The sequence below is a fragment of the Hippoglossus hippoglossus genome, chromosome 21 (assembly GCF_009819705.1).
Source record: "Hippoglossus hippoglossus isolate fHipHip1 chromosome 21, fHipHip1.pri, whole genome shotgun sequence".
Taxonomy (NCBI): Eukaryota; Metazoa; Chordata; class Actinopteri; order Pleuronectiformes; family Pleuronectidae; genus Hippoglossus; species Hippoglossus hippoglossus.
The window spans coordinates 6464138-6482578 of NC_047171.1; the positions used below are offsets into that span (position 1 = coordinate 6464138).

The 18441-nt window shown below is 40.6% G+C and overlaps 1 protein-coding gene across 5 annotated transcripts in view; it reads right to left on the reverse strand.

Annotated features, from left to right (window-relative positions):
• The window catches only part of LOC117754722 (partitioning defective 3 homolog B-like), a 194088-nt gene that overhangs the window by 170359 nt on the left and 5288 nt on the right, over positions 1-18441 (reverse strand). For all 5 annotated transcript variants that reach the window (XM_034573866.1, XM_034573864.1, XM_034573867.1 and 2 more), the window contains exon 3: positions 11127-11228. In XM_034573866.1, the coding sequence (XP_034429757.1) occupies positions 11127-11228 (102 nt within the window). The remainder of the gene's footprint in view (positions 1-11126; positions 11229-18441) is intronic.

Here is an 18441-nt window from a genome sequence, read left to right on the forward strand (position 1 = left end):
ACATTCAGTGCATACACACGTACACACACAGAACATTTAGCTCTGTCTACTTGTTTGAAATGGGCTGTTTACTTGGCTTGTGTAATTGCTGATTGCAGCTTACAATCTGAAACTGTGAAAGTGATCTGCAGTTATTGCTGGAGTTTTGTGCATTTAGTTGTTCCTGACCTCAGAGTCAGTCCTGAATACAACTTCTGACGAGCACAATGGCACTTTTAGATCATTTCAGAAAACATGTGCCAAACACACTGACTGTGGTTATTCCACATGTTTGCAGGCTTACCCTCACTTGCCATTCTCACCAGTCACTTACTCTGGGTTTCACTACAGCTAATGAGATAATTTAGCTTGTGGATACAAGTTGGTATTGTGCAAAAAAGATATGACATATTATGTAAATAACCAAACAAAGAAAAACCTCTCTAGTATATATCCCACCTATATTACATTTGTGCATGTGTTTATATACACACACCAAGATACCCAGCAAATGAAACCAGTGCCATGTGTGAAAGCAATAAGCTGCAGTGCTTTCTTTTGTGGAAGGTAAATATTATTCCCACCACTTGGCCACTTCACATGTAGGGCTGAGGGGTCAAAGGTGGCTACAGAAGTGTTAGTATTACGTGACCATGCAGTGTGTGTGTGTGTGTGTGTGTGTGTGTGTGTGTGTGTGTGTGTGTGTGTGTGTGTGTGTGTGTGTGTGTGTGTGTGTGTGTGTGTGTGTGTGTGTGTGTGTGTACGTGTGTGTGCATGTGTGTGAAACACGTCAGTGTGAATATTTGTCTTTTCTGTTCATTCGCTTAAACCATGCAAACTGACATCACACTTGAAAATAAAGGCATGTCTGAACTTGGTTGACCTTAAAGATAGATCGATAAAAATGATTGAAAAATGGTTAAAAAAAATAAAAAACTGCAGGGCAGCCGGGAAAAAAAATGTTTTGACAATGCACAGTATCTTTGTTAATGTTAAACGTTTGAGACAAACATTTTTTTTTAAATGCAGCATGCAAGTGAAACAATAATGTTCTTCTCCTTCACCCCAGCTGACTTTTATAACTGATTTCTGTGTGAAGCTTTTGTTTAGACACAAGGTCGAGTACGAACACAAGCACCATTACACCAGACACCTTGGACCATGCAAGTGACTGATGTGTTTTTCCATTGGTTGAGAAAATCCCACCTATAATGTGGCACAGAAAATGTGCAGGTCGAGTAACATATCAACAGAAAGCTACAGTGGAGCTTGAAAAGCTAAGCTTTCATTCGATGGACTGAGTCCGCGGTCGAGCCTAAATAAATACATAATAATATGACTGTTCTTGCACTGGGAAATGGAAATGCAGAATTTATTCTTTAATAAAACTCGAATTAAAAACTGCTCAGCCACTACTGTGCAGGAAAACAAAGCCAGCAAGACTTAATGGTGCTGGCATAGCTACAAAAAAAGAATCATAATCTATTAAAACACAACACTAATATGATTATTAGGCTTACAACATAGGTTAAGGTGAACAATGAGATTTGCTGGATGCCTGTCTGCTTCATTTAAGTGTCGGGGGGGGGGGTTTGTTAAATTGCCTGGGATTAAAACGCTGTGATTAAACACGGACTGTGTCAGAGGCCACCCACACAAATTGCAGCTTCTCGATATCTCTGCATGTCTTTTTCTAATCCCTTTCAAGGCTCATTGTTTTGATCTAGGTCACGGTTCAATCAATGTTGACAAGTTAACCAACAACCCCGTACACAGACACACAAAATGCAAAGACAGCCTTATCATCAACTACCTTAATGCTCAAGCATGTAACTTACACAGCATGGCGTGCATAAAAATCCAATCAAATACTTCAAATGCTGCCCGTCTGTCTGGAGTCTATTGTCGTCATTATCTTGTCACACCAGAATAGGCAGCTATGAATAATCACATTGCAACTGCATCATCTTTATGAATCAATACTTTAATGCGGCTTTGTGTTTGTGTGTGTGTGCGTGTGTGTGATTTTCGAAACCGGGGCGAAAGCAAGTGAAGTTAGTGTCGGCATGTATACGCTGCACTGGCTTAATGTACATGTCATTTATGATGAAAACTGTAAAGGAGGATTATGGGGCATTATGCATAATAACCCTTCCAGCAGGGTCATAATTGCCTCATTCTGACTGGCTGGTGTTTTCTTCCTTTAAATGACAGAGCTAAGCTGGTGAGAGAAAAAAGGAAAAGAGATGGAATGGGAAAAGGAGAAAAGGGAGATGGGGGAGGAGGGAGCAACAGAGGGCAGACATGTACAGCGGTGGGAAAGCTGAATGTGAGGTTGAGGAGGAGATCTTCAAACCCAATGTCACCTGTGAATTACATCTCAATCACACTGATTGACTTGTAGTAGTTGGCTGAAAGAATCTGTAGTTCTTAGGGTGAGTGTTGTTTTGCACTGAATTTACACAGTCTGCTCCAACTACACGGTCGACACACCAACAGTGTCTGTTTGTTTGTTAGAAGGATAACGTAAAAACAACTCTACCAATTTACATGAATTTTCAAATCCATCCTACTAACTAAATACATATTAAAAGCATACATGCATAGAGGTACAATAAGATACCAACTCACCAACTATAAAAAACCTAAACTATATAAAAAAAATCTGTTTAATCGTCATATAAAAAGTTAATTTCAAACAATCAGTAAGGATGAATTGCTGGACCGTTACTTACCCGCTCCATTTTAAATGCTATTACAAGATCACACAATCAGTGATGATGGCGATCAATCAGTAAATGATGCAGCACGTACATTAATTTGGCCAAATTACTTTTGCATGTGTGTGTCTGAACAAATGATGCTGCAACCGCACATAATCATTTCTCACTCATAGCTGCTAAATGAACGTTTTTAAAAGCCCTTAATTGATTAATCTGTATCAAGAACGATCACGAACGTCTTCATACTTGCAGGCGATAAGTTACAACGACAGCACTTCGACGGAAAGACAGACATAAGTGAACAAGTTTGACAAGAGCTGTATCTGTTAACAGCAGCAGCCTGTGTTATTTACAACTGATCAGAATTCACGATCATGACCAAACAGAACTGTGGAGTGAGAGACCACAGACGGGAAGGAAGGGCCGGCTGATAACTGGAAACCTGCTCTGAATAATTCCCTCATTATCAGAGGTTTGGATATTTTGTTAATGATTGTGGTATTGTTGTGACCTTTAATTACTGTAATTATTCAGATTTTACCAGCACATAAATCATTTTTTGCGGATTAGATTTGTGAGAAGAGGAAAATAGATGTTTATCTAAATACTAAAAATCTAAACTAATAATAGATTTTCAGACATGGCCAATACTAATGTTTGGCTCATCTCCAACCAATAATTAAAATAAGAGCTAGAGTAAAACATTCAAATGAGGAAAGAGACACAAGGAAGAACTTAACTTCATTAATGCCGTGTCTAAACTGCTGCGGATATTTTTTGGAACGGATATTTTTCCCCTCTGGTCAGTCCTCATTTTACAAAATATCTCTGTTCAGACGAGCACACAGATACAGAGAAACCAGAGTTTTTGAAAATCTGCAAAATCGGACTTACAACTTTTACGTGTGGACAAGAGGCTCAAAAGCAGAGGGAAAAGTTTGTTTTGTAAATATCCGCATTAGTGTGGACAGGGTTTTAGAGCCAGCAAGATTCCACCCAGGTTGCATTTCATTTTCTCAGACACTTCCTCAGCACAGCCAAAGACACTTTCTGGGCTGAGTTAGTTCAGTTTGACAATCTGGTGCGACATCATCACACTATGGCCTGACGCATGTTGAGTTTCTTCATCACCTCCTAAATCTATAGTCTCCTCTTTCATAAATATACAAACTAAATCACCCTTATACATTTTTAATCCATCTCACATTTGACACTATTCACAACACAACTGTCAGTAGGATTGCCAGTCAACCTCCTTGGCAATGTGGGTTAAGAAAACAAAAAGAAAAAGAACAAAAAAGACTTTTAAAGAAAAGGAGAAAACCAAAGCGTTGAATAAATATGAATATAACTGAGAGAACAACTGTTGGCCTGACTGTCTTCTTCTGCAAATTTGTTTTGGCTGACTCAATACCTACCACATGGGGGGAAATAACAATCCTGTTGGCTTGTGTCCACCAACTGTCCATCTCAACGTCTCCAAGTCAGGCCATTTAAGGTTGTTTCGTCTCATCAGCCAGACAGACAGTATAATCGCCAGACATGCATCAAGTTTGATCAATTCAAAGCGTATTTACCAGGCAACTTACAAACAGTTCTCTGGCAAATTACCTAAATTAAATCCATTTTCTCTGAGGAGGTGCCCATTGGAGAACCTCCAGAACACTGAGGATCTTCCAAGCCATTTTATTTCTTCTGATGTTCACGACAGCACTCTCATGTTTCTTACCTAATAAAGCTATCGGTTGTAAGGTTATTTAAATGTTGATCAGGGGGAGGATAGAAGAAGGTTTCCAAGACTGAACATACTGTCTCAGCAGTACACACTGACTCTGATACCTGATCTCTGGGTTTAAGAAGAGGACATTTTCTTGTGGGGATCCATCTTCATCTTAATCCATTGTATATCTTCTGTTGTACATGTTAATACTACACATGTAATATTTGGCAGAAGAAGGAGCCAATAGGATGTCCTGGTGAAGGCTAGCTGAGGTATTTCTTTCCTAAAAAGGATGCAATATAATCAAACCACGAGCAAGTTTCTGTAAGCATGTGTGTGTGTGTGTCCAGCTATCAATGTACTAATTAAGATTGGCACAATCACCCCCGATCAAAGCTCAGTTCATCGAGAACCGTCCTACTTCCAAACTAGCCTGTGTTCCATTAGTATTTCCATGGAGGCTTTGAAAATATCTGTTTCTATTATGGTTAAACTATCTTATGGGAATGATATCTAATCGCATCGTGTCTGTATTTTCAATCAGACACAATGTGTGTGTGTGTGTGTGGAAAAGAAAAACTACAGCAGTTCCATTGTTTGACTGATTGTAGATTTCTAATTAGTCTCCTCTACATTGATCAATAATATTATACATAATGCTCATACTAATGAAGTCAGAGAATGCTCCGGGTGTAACTGTTAGATACTGTAAATGGATGCCTGCTGTGATCATGTCTGTGCATGCTTGATGGAGAATATTTATGTTTATCACTGATGTGTGCAAAGGGAATCCTGCTGTGTGTCTATGTGTGTTTGTGATATTAATGTCCAAGTACAGACATCCATATCATACAAGGCGTCTGTGTGTCTCCCCCTCTCTTCATTACCACTTAACCCTCTTCACAAACCCTGCTCTCCGTAATGCTGCTTCACAACACAGGAAAAACACATTAGGAATTACACGTCCAGCTACACACAAAATGCTGATGGCAATCTATATTTCATGCTTACTTTTCCGTTTCTATGGCACAAAGCTGTGAGAGGGCTTGAGAAGAGAGACATTAGGGTAATGGAGAAAAGGGTGAGGGTTGGGTGAGGGTGTGTGGGTGGTGGTTTCCAAGTTAAGCCAAGCTGAATATGTCCGGGCCAAGTAATCGCTTTCCCACACAAGGTGTCTGAAAATCAGCAGACGAAATTTATGTGAATCGTTTCATTAGAAGGGAACATGATCGTAAGTCTGCTTCCCAAAATGTTCAGTCCAGAATGTTGGTATTTGAGCATCACTTTGCTTCAAGACATAACATTTTTAAATAACAGATGCAACATTTAAGTGTCAGCTCTCAGTAACAAAACCCAATAATAAATGGGGCCCAGGGATAAATTATTAAACGTCTTATTGATGAGCTCCAACATTATGGGTCCTGCTCTCGTTACTGAAGAAATTAAGAAAATAGATTTTCCTATTTATCGTAGCTGCATAAAAGGAGCCCACACACAGATCTAACTAAATTATACAAACATGAGTAAATGATTAAAATAACCATTAGCTAACTGATTGTAATGGGTTCCTCCATAAATTCAATCTAAACTGTTGTTTCAGAAATATAGTTTCAGTCTCAGGTCGCTCAGAGCAGGGGCAGATTTATAGATCTGGGGGATGCAGGCAAACTATCCCCCCACACTCAAAGTCAACAGTAGTGATTTGTTCAAACATGATGTTTCTTTTGCTGTGAGAAAAAGTTACCGCACTGCGGTTGTACGCCTCTGCAAACCAGTGCAATTTCTGGTACATATTTCTACATAATCTTTCTTTCCCCAGATTCATATGGGTTCACTATGACCTTTGACCTCTAAAATGTAATCACTTAATCTTTGAGTCCAAGTGGCAACTGATCAAAAATTTAAGAGATTCCCTCAAGCAGTCTTGAGAAAACACATTCAAGAGGCCAGGAACATGTTTCATGAAGCCGCCGTAACCTTGACATTTAACCAGTGAAATCTAATCAGTTAATCAGCGAGTCCAGGTTTGTGCCACATTTGAAAGAATTACCTCGGGGTGTTCCTGGGATAATACGTTCACAAAGCTAAACATGTGTTTATGAGGGCCACGGTGACCTCTGACCTTTGGCCATCAAATTCTAATCAGGTCTTCCATGAGTCAAAGTGAATTGTGTCAGATTTAATGTAAATCCTGATGTCACATTCACAGGAACGTGAGGTCACTGTGGCCTTGACCTTTGATCTCCAGGCACCAAAATCGAATTAGTTCATCTTTGAGTCCAAGTGCAGTGTTTCTCCAAGCAGCAGGGGGCAGCCGGCCAATCGATTTTGCCATAGTAACTGTGACTAAGCAACAAAATGCAGAGTAGGCAATCGGCTTCCTGTGAATGGTCACATCTAACGTGTTTTCAGGTGTATTAGTATAGATGAGGATTATTACCGATATGGAGCTAAAGCACTCGTCATTTCAAAACGTAGCCGTATGGATGTGACCACAGTCTGTACTGTCAGTGATAGTTAAACTTGCTGTGCTTCTGTTTGCTGCCATAGCACTAAAAAGCTGTTTGCGACCAATGCTAGTTCATAAATTTGAGCACTCTCTCCAAATACATCACTGGAGAATATTTCAGCCATGGATTTTTGAAAATGTATTTTTGACCTCCGTCTTGGGGAGACCTGAAAAAATCGTCTCTGTTTTTCTTTGTGGTTATAAACCTAAAGCCAGGCAGAGTAAGTCTGCCTTCAGTAAAACACTCATCTGGGATTAGAAGCCATTTATTCCGCTCAGTAATACTATGAGAGCCTTGCCTCAGAATCCAATGAATATTTCAACTCTCATTTCATATGCAATCTCTGCTGCTCAGAAGTGTGTATTGCTAGATATCATTCTGTAAGGTTTATTTCTCTATATGTGTGTGTCTCACCATATGTGTGGGTTTTGGGGGAATTAGTTTATGGCACTGTATTTGATCCCAGGATGAAAATGTGTATTTTGTAGTATGCCTGTGCTGTTTGTTTTGTTTTTTCTGCTCCAAAGATTGGTCAAGTACAGCTTCACTGAATTCATAGGACGTTAACAAATATAGAGGAAGGATATAACTTAATTATATTATGAATATAAGAGTTCGGGACATATTTGAGAAATACCAATCACCAATTAAAGTATGTATCATTACAAACACTTTACAGTCATTATACCTCGAGCCTTGAACAAAACAAAACAAGCTTTAACTAACACATCTACTCTAATGATTCAGAGCTTATCTCACCATTTCACTTCCAGCTAGACTGATATACTTCTCTCCTTTTTTCATCACATAATAAACAAATACTTCCTGAATCCTGTTCACAATGGGCTGACAAAATTGGTCAGTTGCGGTCAGCTCCGCTCAGCATCTTTCAGACACATATTTTCCTCAGGAGTAGATAAACACCAAACCAGACTTGCGAAGAAGCGTAGAGTTAAGTTGGACTTTCGTTTATCAGGCTGCCAGGAACACGGATTGAAATGAATGCTACATTTGCTGGGTTAGGGTGATAATATACCAGATAAGATTGTGGGATTGTAAGCACAAAGCAGCGCACAGGCTATGGGCACTTCACTGTGGATAAAAAGCACACTCAGAATTTGTACACTGAAAATGGCAAAGGGGAAAATGTATTGCACTATTTTTGCAATAGGGATTGATTTTGGGCACAACCTTGGTCTTATCCTATCTGATCAATTCTCTGTTATCTTTTTTCACTCCCCGTGCTACAGTGTCTGATCATGAGTGGGATATCAGACTGCAACACCTCCACATAAAAAAAAAAGAAGCTACAAACAAGTTCACAGTAGCGCAGGGCGAGTGGCAACTGGCCAACTGTTGGACCAGTAGCACGCTGCACTCTGAATCTCTACAAAACCATGGCAACAGGCTCTCATAATAGCAATCTCCTAAATCAGGCGCTGGTCTGCTGACTCTGTTATTGCTCCTGTCACCGAGTCATATGGCCCCTGGGCTGAGGCTTAGTGTGTCATGTACCCCCCCCCCCCCCCCCCCACAAATTCGAGACATGAGAGCTCATCAGACAAACTCATCTTGTAAAATGTCATGTGGGAATTTCTCCACTGTATAGATACTCCTAACCCGTCACTTGTCTACAGCACATCTGTGTTAACTGTGTCAAGGCAGAAACACTCTTCAGGCTCATTTATGCTGCCTTTACATACAAAGAGAGTTGTTTCCATTTCAAATGATGTAACCATTACTACCTGCATACCTCCATGCGTCCTTTTGATAAGCAATACATCCACTAGGGGGCAGTAGTGAGTCAACAGTTTCTGACAACAACAACAAACATGTTGACGGTGAAGAGGGTTGTAATTAGGTTCCTCTTACGAAGGAGGCAAAAGCAGCTGTTTGTCCTTTTGCGCAGGCGAAGGGACATCATATAGATCCTGTAGTTTATAACGCAGTCTCTCTCTCTCCTCACAAAAAGTTCCACCATTGTTGTAGTTTCTTCCTTATGTCTTATGGTGGTTTCGTTTGAACTATGGGCTACACTGCCCCCCATGATTTAAGGTGTAACTGCTCCAGTTCAGAAGTTTGGTCCATGTCCGTAAGCTCTCAGAAGACGTGCACCAATACAGACGGAATGAACGCAGTGTATGGAGAGAGGGCTCTGTCCGTTTTTGTATAAATATCTATGACTTGGACAGGTTTTAATCTGCTCCAATCAGCAGTGATGTGAACATGACACCAGGGTGAACTTGCTAATTTCCTCTTCTTCTTTATTCTGGCAGGTAAGATGCTGATGCATGAGGCGAGGTGAGAGCGCTTCTCAGTTTCTGGTACGTTGTAATGTCAAACATGTCTCTCAAAATCGGAAAGGCCTTTTTAGCTGGGTTTAAACGCATTGGGGAAAAAAAACTGCATGTACCAACTAATTTTGCTGTAAAAGAGGGATAAAAGAGGGAGAGAGTTAACCCCCTCATTTCTTTTCAAAGGCTCTTACAGCCCTGAAAAAAATTGCCAACAAATGCAACTTTCTTCTTAATTAGTTCAGAGAATCTCCACAACTTCTGCAGTATTTAAACACCCTTAAAGGCATATAGTATGAGCAGAGGGAAGAGAAATATACCATACTTTACATTTCCTAGCCGTCAGGTTCTTCAACTTCTACTAGCTGGGAGCGCAAAATTAAGAATTCGGTTCAACATTAAAACACAGGCTCATTAAAACATGTTGATACTGTTTTAATGTGCAGAGCCACCGAGAGAGGGCTTGATATTCATATAAGGTCCCAAGCATTGGTTCAAAAAAGGCCTTATAATCTGGGCCATTTATCACATTCTAATAATGTCAGGCTCTATGAGAGGGTATTAAAATGTACAAGACTTTCCAAAGGGGAAAATGAAAAATGACCCATTCCTCAGGGGGGAAATAAGAAAAACAGAGAATATATGGATTGAGTTTGCAAAGGCTCCAAAAGTGAATTGCTAATGACACTGGCTAATGCTACAGGCAAGTTAAAACCACTCCCTTTGAATTTTTGCTTCCGAGGCAATATTCTATCAAAGGGAGTGGCTTATGGGCCACTGCGGCTCAATACTCTGGAGCACACACACACACACATATACACACACACAAAATACCCACTCTAACATTTGTAGAAGCACATATACCTCTACATACACACTGTTATGTAACTAATTAATAAGTATAAATCAAAAGGATAATTTGCATGATAAGAGAGACACCAGGAAGGTTTTAAAGGCGGCTATTTTTACAGCTCTGTGTGGAGAGTAAGAGCTGCCTGGCATTTGTATCACTTCTTTATGGGCAGCTTGGCTGAGAATTTCACTACATGCATGTCTGTGTACTCTGCAAACCGTTAATCATTCAGGTAATGGGCCATTTTAATTAATGGCTATTAAAGTCCAACCTCACACATTTTAGTTCCAGTTCGCGGGCATTAATTAAGAAGATAAATGTTACATGGCTGTTTGTGGTCAGCTTAAAGTCAAATAAAAACCACTGAATTCCTTGTCCACATTGTCAGTCTTTCTGTAGCTGCTTTCAGACATGCACTGAACGCCAGAGTTCCTCCGCTGCTTCTCCGGAGGTGGGGTATGTGTGAACGTAAATGCCAGAGTGAGAGCCTGCAGACTTTCTGTGCAGAAGTCGATGTGAGAACACAGCAAGAGATCCCCCGCTAGATTCACCGCGAGCCAGTAGGGGGGTTGATGGCGCTTTGAACATGCAACAGACTCAAAAATGAAAAAACAAAACAAAAGGAAACAAATATCTCAGGATGAAAAAGCAGTGTCACACATGTAGAAGACACTGAGGAGACGTCAAGAGTCAACGCAGGTATCGAACAAAAACAAAATCACATGATCTCCACAGTGGAATTAATACGTTCTGTCCTGCCTCTACCTGCTGCACCATCCTTCACCTGAATCCTGTGGAGAATATGTTGCTGTTGTGAGCGCATCTGAGCAGAGAACCCCTCCCTGTGTTGTGTATGTGTGAAACAACAACTCTGGCAATAGTCCAGATCCAATTATGCAGAGATCGTACGCAGGACATGTCTGAAAACGGCTTATGTTATAGAGGGTGGAATCAAAAGGAAATAAAACTATTAGTCTATAGTCTATTGGATTACATTATCAATTTCTAAGCAGGACACAGAGGATACTCAATTCCAGAGGCTCTTACCTTGTCTTTGTCTTCCACCAGATCGCTGAGAATATCATCAGGGTCCAGAATCCCCCCATCACAGTATTCAACGTGGTGAGTCCGAACCATGAATTCTCCTTCCTATTACACAGGGCACAACCAAGGTAGATCGATAAGTTAAGTATGTGAACAGGTCTATCAGCAGATGATGAATTGTGAACCTAATCTATCTCTCTCGTTCTCAAAATAGTGTTAATGTCACTACCACAATTTATGATCCTCTGAATAAATCAAGGCAGAAATACTCAGGCCTCAATAGTAGTATTAGTAGATATAAAATGAAGATGTTATATGAAGTTAAGTGGTTTATGGTGGCATTTACTTGTAACTACACATATATTGTAATTTACTGTCAAATTTTCTCATTCAACAATAAGGTCGTTGGTCTGCTTACTTTTGCCACAAGCCGGCTCAAAGCTGGACAAAGTAGGGCAGACCGCACATGAGTTTAAATAAAAATAAGTACATTTAAAGACAGAAAAGGGAAAGTAGTAATCAAATTTTAACCAAAACCAAATGCTGTGGAAGCCATGGGGGAGAATGGGAGACTGGCTGAATGTCACCAGCTTATAGACTATGGCCAGACCATGTCCCTGAGGAACAAACTCCTCCCTCAGGCTTCTGCAGGGAGAGGCCTGCTCTGAGAGGGTCGTCACACTTTCTAAAATTCTATCTTAACATGAACAAATTAACTCCTGGTCAAACAGTAGAACTTTTTACTTGCTCATTGTTATCAATTTCTTATAAGATAACCCCAAAGGTCTTCTGTACTGGCCAGGCCACCAACTTCTGTCTGCCTCTCATTTACGTATATCCCGCCTCCCCTTTCCCTCTCCTCCCTCCCCTGATCTCTTTTATTTCTTTCCTCCATGCATCTTTCACAGCTTTCCCTCAGGTACCTTTCACAGATTACAACTCCAGCCTGGCCCTTTCTCTCTCTCTCCCTCCTCACTCCTTTTCTCCGCCGTGTTGGGTCTGTGATTAATGACATCAGCACTGCACTGGACAGCTGACTACATAGAGCTGGTTGTTGAACAACATATTGGGACAACACACGCATATGCGCGCACGCACACAAAAAAAAAAACATACACAGCCTGAGGAAAGGTATAAGTCAAAAGATTTCAGGGCGGCGCTCCATTAAATCACTCTTTCAGGGTCAGGTGCTTGTCAGTGCTTTTCAAAAACTCCCATCAGGGAGAGTGTAAGATGGAGTAAGGCGCTCCGTGTCCCTGGATATCCCTGCAAGTCTCAATGTCAATACTAAACTCAACTCTGCAGCAAAATTCTCTCCTATACATTACTTACTGACGGATTTAAAATAATTTAAAATAGTGTATTAGTTTCTTTGTATATTAAGATCAGTGATTTCTAATCTTTTTTTTAAACAAACAACAAACCGGTAGGAGAATTAACCAAGTCAGACTAGTTCAAGCTGTTTGATTATATATATATTAGGTGTTTTACAGGATTTCTGGATCTGCACCTTTTATTCGTATGTTACAGAACAAGACACAATTGCTTTTCAACCGTCACTATTACACATGAAACTGTGGCTGTTTATCATGTTTAATTGTCTCTCCCTCTTCCTCCCTCCGTCCATGCTGGAATTCATTGTATAACTTTACTGTAACACTGACTTGGCTGACCCCCAGGCCAGATGTATGGTAAATAGACTTGCAAACATTGCATTTATATTGTTTTATTTTCTCTTTTGCACAGTGTTTATCTTCCCTGAGCACCATCAATCAGGGTTAGGAGGCAAGTCTGGGACAACACATCAATGTATTCTATAATTACTAGGGGAAATTTCTTGGCCAAAAGTTCATGTAGCTATTTTTTGTATCTTTTCTGCTCACGGCTTTGCAATAAACATCTCAGCCCGGTGTTTAAAATCACTTGGGCTAAATAACAGTTCCATGTCGGAAGAGTTCCAATAGTGCAAAATTGTGTCAATACTGGTTAACTGGCAACATTTCAATCCATCATCCTCATGCAAACTGTGACTCACTACACAAGCATCGTTACAAACATTGGCTTAAACTCTCCCATGTCTTATATTCTTCTTCATAGATGACATTTACAATGGCTTGCTTGGGGTCAACTGCTACGTTCAAGCTAATGATTTATTAAGTGCATTCAAAAGTAAGACAAAGGTTGTGCATATCAACAAAGCCTCTAGTTGTCATATCCTCATTAAAGCCTCACACAGACAAATATACAAGGCATTTTAATTTATATGGATATGTTGTTGCAGGGGTGCATGGTCCCAAACAAACCAACAGACATACCTAGGGCCTCAGGGTAGTTTGCTGGCTTTCCCCCCCTTAGCAATGTAAATAATTTAGCACTTTGTATGGTCCAGTGTCCATTAATTACCAAAACCATGGCCACCAACCACAGTCTAATTTGATCCCGCCACAGTTTTATGATGATTCGTCAAAATGTTTACATTATTTTGCATACTTGCTTCACTGTAGAGCTGTGTGCATCGATCTCTGCCCTGCTCTCTCGATCAAATTGACAACGGCCCATCTGTCATAGTCACACAGCTATAAGGAGAAATCCAGCCACATCGGTGGGTCATCAAAACCATCCATAAAGATGTTGCCATCCCTTGCATGCGGGCAGACTCGGCTAGCATCAGTAATATCCACTTAAGCTGTGCATGTCACCCTCGCCGGGTTCCAGTTTTCAGCAGGCAGGCCTCAACATCATCTTTTTTGTAGTGATGAAAGGTTTTGCCAGAACACCCGAACCCAACAGAATCATTCCTTTGGTGACCCACTGTTGTTTTTTAGGTCAACACCCCCCTATGATCTCATGTAACAGTAGGCGAGCCATACAGCTAAGAAGACAAGAGATGGAGAGGTGGAGAGATAAGAGCAGTGAGCGCACTGATCAAATCTGATATTTAGGGGGGAGTGCATGAATAATGTGCTACGAATTTATGAGAAAATACGGGAACCCTGTGCCTCCAAGTCTAGCAGATTAAAAACCTAGAGGGACTCTAAGATATTGTGGGAGTAAAGATAAGAGCTGTAAACACGCTGATGTAATCTGAAAATCAGGGGGATTAGCACTTAATACAGCGTTTTGCTTGATGCCAATACAGATAATCTTAGGCAATGAAGGTATTTGACTTTCAAGATATGATCACAGAATTATTATTAGTTTGGAGTAAAATCCCACCACAGTTAATACATTACATAGATTGTTTAGTGTTGGAGGTGTTTAACCCCCTACCTCTTCCCCAATCTTCACTCTCTGGAACAATCATCCTCTTAGAGCCTACCGGTTTACACAGGAGTTAGGTATGCTGCAGTCAAACGTAGAGGCAGTGCGAAGATGTGGACAGTGATCCAGGGTAGACCTGAAGCAAAGTCCAGAGATCATGCTTCAAATGTGAAAGGAGTTTGTTCCACACACTTGCAGACGAATACTGCAACAAGTTTAAATCTGAGGTAGTTTAGATCAATTCCACAAGATAAAAATGGCATTTAGTCCCTACGCCAAAACTGAGAGGTCTGAAACAAGTCTGGTACAGCTGTATTATAAAGCCAGTAAAGTCCCTCTGAGCTGTCTCTACAAATAACATAGAAAAGGTGAATACTTATGCAGCAGCCAATTCTGTGGAAAAATAACCAAATCTGAGTTACATTGTCTTGTGACCCATCTTGTGACCCAGCAGTAACAAAGCTTGTCTTCTGTGACAAGGAAATTGCCAGTTGCAATACCATGGTAACCATTAACGTTTCAGCATTCCACATTGGCACAAGCTGATTCCTCGATCATCTTGATTCTTGGTTCAAAATCAGACTTTACAAGTATCTTACTTGGACACATTTATGAATATGGGTGTGTTCATAATAATCACAATCATTTTTAATTTCATGTCTGTTGAGCAGTCACTCGTTGTTTATTAATCTGGCCTGTTTAGATTTTATAAGCAAATCTGCATATTAGGACATTGGTTCTATAGGACAGGAAAAGCATGTTTGAGAATAGATTAGAATCAGAAGAATAAGACAAGCAGAGAACAGATCTGAGCAGAATAAGGAAAGAAACAGAACAGAAGAGAACCGGCTTAGGGCTGGATCAACACAGTCTTGGGGGGTTTGTCTGCAGAGAAAGTGGCCCGTGCCTCCTCCCTGCCCCTCCCTCCCTCTCAGAAATAATTACCCGTGCGCTGGCATGGAGCCAGAATGCTTTTACGATTTTATCAGCTTGTGAGGCCACGCCTCATCAGCATTCCTGCCTTGACTAATGAAACTTCAGCACTCACTGACATGGACAGGCACCCTTTCATTCATATCCACCTTACAATTTAAATGTGCAAGTATACATGAGCATACTGTGCACACACCATCAGCTTCCAAACACAACTGGGTTTCAAGTTTTCATCATATCTGGACCACACACACATTTAACACCAACATTCTGTATAATACACATGAGCATAAACAACAATAATATACTATATGTTGAAATGCTCATGATAGTGCAGGTTGGCTGTAGCTTACTTCGTAGCAGAGAATAAACTTGAAACCACATCACACACACATCCATAAACACACAACCGCACTCTTGCATGTTTGGCCAAAGGTAATTAAGAAGTGTGTCAACAATCTGATAACTTCCTGACGACTCCCCACAAAAACAACCTCCTCTTTCCTTCCTCCTCTTGCTCTGTTCCACTCCTCCTCTTGGCCTGGCTCTTTACGGGATCTCCCTTTTTTTTTATAGATCTTCTTTGTTCTGATTCCTTCAATGGTTCATTTAATTACCCCCCCTCCCATTCCGCCTCTACATAACCCGAATGTATGACTGTTTTATTTTTTATTTTATCACCACTTCCATTCTCCAGTTCCCTACCGCACCATTAGTGCTTTGTCTCTATGTTCATCCATTAAGAATGATGCCGCTATAAAATATCTGTCAGTAAACTGTTAAACTTCTTGGTATTACAACAAATAATTACAGATCGTGGAGCATTTTGATGTGTTCAGTGAGGTGAATGACAATTAACCTTATACTGTCACACTTGCTAGATGACAGAACAGGCCACTAACTGAGACCCTGGTGCTAACATCCATCCAGGTGTGAATGCACCCAAATGCATATTCAATGCATCCTGAGATCCGATCCCCCAAGACCACATTCGGAGGTGTTCTGGGACACATGTGATCACATTTTTTTCGCAGTATGGACGCAAATGCATCCTGGACTAGGAATGCCCACTCAGCTGACGTGTCTGACCTGCTACAGTACCCATACATTGATTTGTTTGTGGCCATTGCCACAATATCAACACTGACCACCACATAATGATTTCTATTTTTTTCAAATTGGTAATATCGTTTTTCATAGTAGATCCACAGGCTGCACAATCATTTATTCTGTGCCTCCTGACTCTGCTCGCTCTCTTTCTCCCTCCATCACATGCCGAAACACAAATCACACAAACCAACATTGTCATCTGACTCGTCTGATCAAATCTATTTGGTCTGGTGTTCTGGACCAAGTAAAAAAGGTTTTGCTCTGTATATACCAGCTGTCTGTAGAGTGGTAAATAAATATCCTCCACTGTTTGTAACTCCAAAAGTCATCTGTAGTCAATACAATGTGTTTGAGCCAAATTCAATATAATAGAAATAGTAATGATCCTCTTTAAAATAGAACCCCGGTGTAATTATTTTCTGATCGACCATTTTTTTCTTTGTTTTACTTTTCATACTGTTCTATCTGTGAGGGGAATGTAGGATATTTGTATATTGTGTTGCCATCTCACTTTGTGAAATATAACAACACATTTTTAATGCTGATCACTGTCCACATACTTAAACTGATAAATGTACCTGTTTTTCAATAAACTATCTATAACTAGCCCGACATGAGTCACTGAGCTGTGACTGCACTGCCAAAATAAAAATCAGCTAAACTCAAGATTACCATTACAGTGTTTCACTGAGTGAGCTGAGAGCCTACAGAATACTTAAAAGATACTTTTCAATGTATTAGTACAACAAAGGCTTGGCATCCTCCATGCTGAAACATCACCACTCCTTTACTGCCATTCCATTTCGAATCCCACTTGTCTCTCCTCTCTCCCCCTTTGGTTCCATACTGGGCAACACAAAGGGGTATAGAAATTCTAATAATAAGGCTGTGATCAATGTGAAACTGAAAAAAAAAAAAAAATCAATGCAGCTATAATACAAAATAAATCCTCCCTGAAACTCAACGTAAGACTAAACCTCAAAGATTTCCAACTCCTTTCAAGATCAGCAAAATGTAGCTTTAATGCCTATTCTAAGTGTTAGCTCCTCTTAAGCACCACGGTGGGAACCGCTAACAAAGCAGCTGATAAATGGGAATGCCAGTGTTAGTTAGCTACAGTAGTCGCAGGCTGGAACAACCAAGATAATAAAATGTTTACGAGCAGCAAGCTCTCTAAGTAGGATGAAGCTGATAAAGAGAGGATGGGGGAGAGACAGACAGAAAGTGACCTGTCTCAGTGACAATTTAAAAATATGAGTTGTAGCACTGGGAAGAAGGATTAGCGACTGGGCAGCTATATATTACACTCACATCCTGGATTTCTATGAAACACACTAACAACTATAATTACAGAGTCTCACCGACAGATTAGTGTTGCAGTAACAAGTCTTAGTGATGGGAAGAAAGTAAGCAAAATATATCAAGAAACAACTATAAAGAAAGATGATGGGGTGAGATGAAGCACTAAGAGGATTCCGTATTCACCATCACAGAGAGGAGGAATAAACGCAGAGTAACTGAACACAAACAGGACATCCCAAATGGGACCCCTGCCAGCCTCAACAAACCAAAGAAAAGACATTCTTGACTAATTATAATGTCAAGAAATCCGGGCATTTGTTTCATTTCAGCTCAGTACTACAGTGTTTTTCTGTCATTTACAGTCAAATTCTCTCCTCTCTTCTGCTTTCTGTTTCACCGTGTGTGTGTCCCTCCCCAGTGTTTGCCATTAATTACCAAGACTGTGGCGCCCTGCCATCTTCTAATTTGTCCTGCCACGGTTTCATAACGATCGGCAGGCCAGTGAACCGCCAAAACATCCAGTTTATATTGTCCTCAGCAGACACCCAGACTTTGGCATAAAACCTGACCTCTCTGTGTACCTGCCATTTGGATGCACATGAGAGCATAATGCACGCGTGTTCACGGAGCAGTCACAATAATCAACCCTCTTCAGCTTGAACCCCCCACCACCACCACCAGGGAACCTACTCCTTGCCAGATGAATAGAAGC